The sequence below is a fragment of the Pteropus alecto genome, unplaced genomic scaffold (genome assembly GCF_000325575.1).
Source record: "Pteropus alecto unplaced genomic scaffold, ASM32557v1 scaffold41, whole genome shotgun sequence".
Taxonomy (NCBI): Eukaryota; Metazoa; Chordata; class Mammalia; order Chiroptera; family Pteropodidae; genus Pteropus; species Pteropus alecto.
The window spans coordinates 312254-314527 of NW_006430464.1; the positions used below are offsets into that span (position 1 = coordinate 312254).

A 2274-nucleotide genomic window follows, 5' to 3' on the forward strand; every position below is an offset into this window, starting at 1 on the left:
CTGGTTTGATCAAAAGGGTCTCTTAATGAATGAAATAAGACACTTTTGTCATTCTGAGAATTTCAAGAGTGTTGAAGCCCATTGCTAGTAACCGGGGACTGAGACCAAATTTTTTTTTCATTCCAATATTTGATTTCTATCTTTCCTAAGGAATCAGAAAGGTATGTTATATAAGAAGGGACCATGTGTGAATGATTATTCGTAGGAAACAAACGAACAAACAAAAACGAAAAACAAAAGGCTGAGTAATCGATTCATTTCCAGCCAAATCCATCGGTAAATAGTTAGTGAGAGTGCTTTATTTGAAGCCGAAAATCAAGAGCTGAGGTGGTCGTGAATTCAAACCACACTGGAATTTTTAAACAGTGTGGGCATGGGAGTGAGAGTTCTCTGGACATGGCCAGGACATGGCCAGTCATGACAGGAGGGTCAGAGACCATTTTGTCTGGACATTAAATATTCTCACTTGACACTATTTGAGATACTGTGTTTATTGATTAATTAATTCAATGACTACTTATTGAGTGTATATTACATATCAGGCCCGGTTTTACAAACAGGCTATCAGTAATCACTAGTGAATAATGTAAACCAAAATTTTTTCACTCCGATAGCTTTTAGATTATGTAGCAGAAACCATACCAAGTACTATACGCAGTTTCCACACTGTTTCATGCCAGTCAATTGGACAGTTTGGATGAAATAGCTGAATTCCTTGAAGGTCACACGTTCTCAAAATTGACAGAAGAAGAAATGTTAAATATTTCTAGTCCAATAACAATAAATTGAACCTGGTATTAGAAGCCTTTCCGTATAGAAAACCCAGAACAATTGGATTCGCTGGTGAATTTCCTCTATACACATTAGTAAAAGATATAAGAGCAGACCATAGAATCAAAGGAATCACTTCCCAGCTCTTTTAGGAGGCCATTGTAACTTTGATGTAATAGCTGACAGAGACATTAGAGGAAAGTAAAAGAACAGACCCGTCTTTATGTAAACGTAAATGCAGAAATTCTAAACCAATCTAGTGAGATTAATTATATAAAATACATCATGACTAAGTGTGGTTTATTCTAGCAACATAAGTGTGGTTTATGTTCAAAAATTAATGTAATTTATGATAATGTAAATGAAAAGGTAACTATAATATGACCATCATAATATACGAAGAAATTGCATTTGATACTATCCATTAGCCATTCATGATTAAAAAATGAAGAAAACTCTTAGTAAGCTAGGATTAGAAAAAACCTCTGTATTATGATAATAATAGCTTTATTACAACAAACATCTTACTCAATGATGAAATGCCAAATTTTCCCCTTAATAAATTCTCTGAGCCAAGCTCTACAAATTCCCCACAACACTGACTTTTTTTCTCTTCCCTCAATTCTTTCCCACCTCCACTTACCCCAGGGTATAGGCTGAGGTCTCAAAACCACAAATTATCCAATAGTACCCTATGTCCATTATATCCCCCCCCAAAATTAGTAGACACCAAAGTAGATTTCATATTGAATGGCTAAGTATGAACCCAAGTAAGATGAAGCTGGCGCTAGGAGCAGGGGAGGAGTAGGCAAAGTTCAAAAATGCTCCCAGTCCCTCTCACATTGCCTGTAGCTCGGCCTCTGTAGGAGGCGAGGCCAGATTGGTTGTTGTGTGGCTGGTTGGGGCCGAGTCCTCAGACAGGGCCCTCTCCAGCCTGGCGGGCAGGGAGTGGATCAGTCTCTTTCGGAAGTCTTGGCCAACAAAGACGTAGAGCATTGGGTTGAGGCAGCTGTTGAAGAGGGCCAGGGCATTCGTTGGGTATACCAGAAAGCTAAGAATTTCATACTTACCCTCAACTAACATCTCTCTGAGCCAAACCGCGCTCAGAAGGGCAACCAGTTGCAAAGGGAACCAACAAATGAAAAAAGAAGCCACGACAGCAGTGAGGACTCGTAAGGGACGGCTGGTATCTATCGTGCCTTGTTTGCGGATCTTGGCAGCTATGAGCCCATAGCAAATAGCCACAATGGACATGGGCATAGCAAAGCCAATGACAAACTGGATGATCCCTTTGGGTGTCAAGATACTTAAGGCCACTTTTAACTGTTCTATAACAGTGTCACCCCAGGATGCCAAGTTGAAAGCACAGTATGTATTACATCGTCCATCATTTACTACATCCATGAAGATGAGAATATGTATCGTAAAGGCTAGTGCAAGAATCCAGGGTACAATAATCACTTTTCTAGCCAGACTAACTGTGCGGTGATTCTGGGCCCAGAC

At 39.7% G+C, this 2274-nt stretch overlaps 1 protein-coding gene across 1 annotated transcript; it reads right to left on the reverse strand.

Moving 5' to 3' along the window:
- Positions 1-1502: 1502 nt before the first annotated feature.
- Positions 1503-2271, reverse strand: LOC102893947 (N-formyl peptide receptor 2; the record flags this gene model as incomplete). Its single annotated transcript, XM_006905080.1, has 1 exon — positions 1503-2271. A coding segment is annotated over one exon (663 nt), but the record flags the coding sequence as incomplete, so codon positions are not given.
- Between the last annotated feature and the right edge of the window lie 3 nt (positions 2272-2274).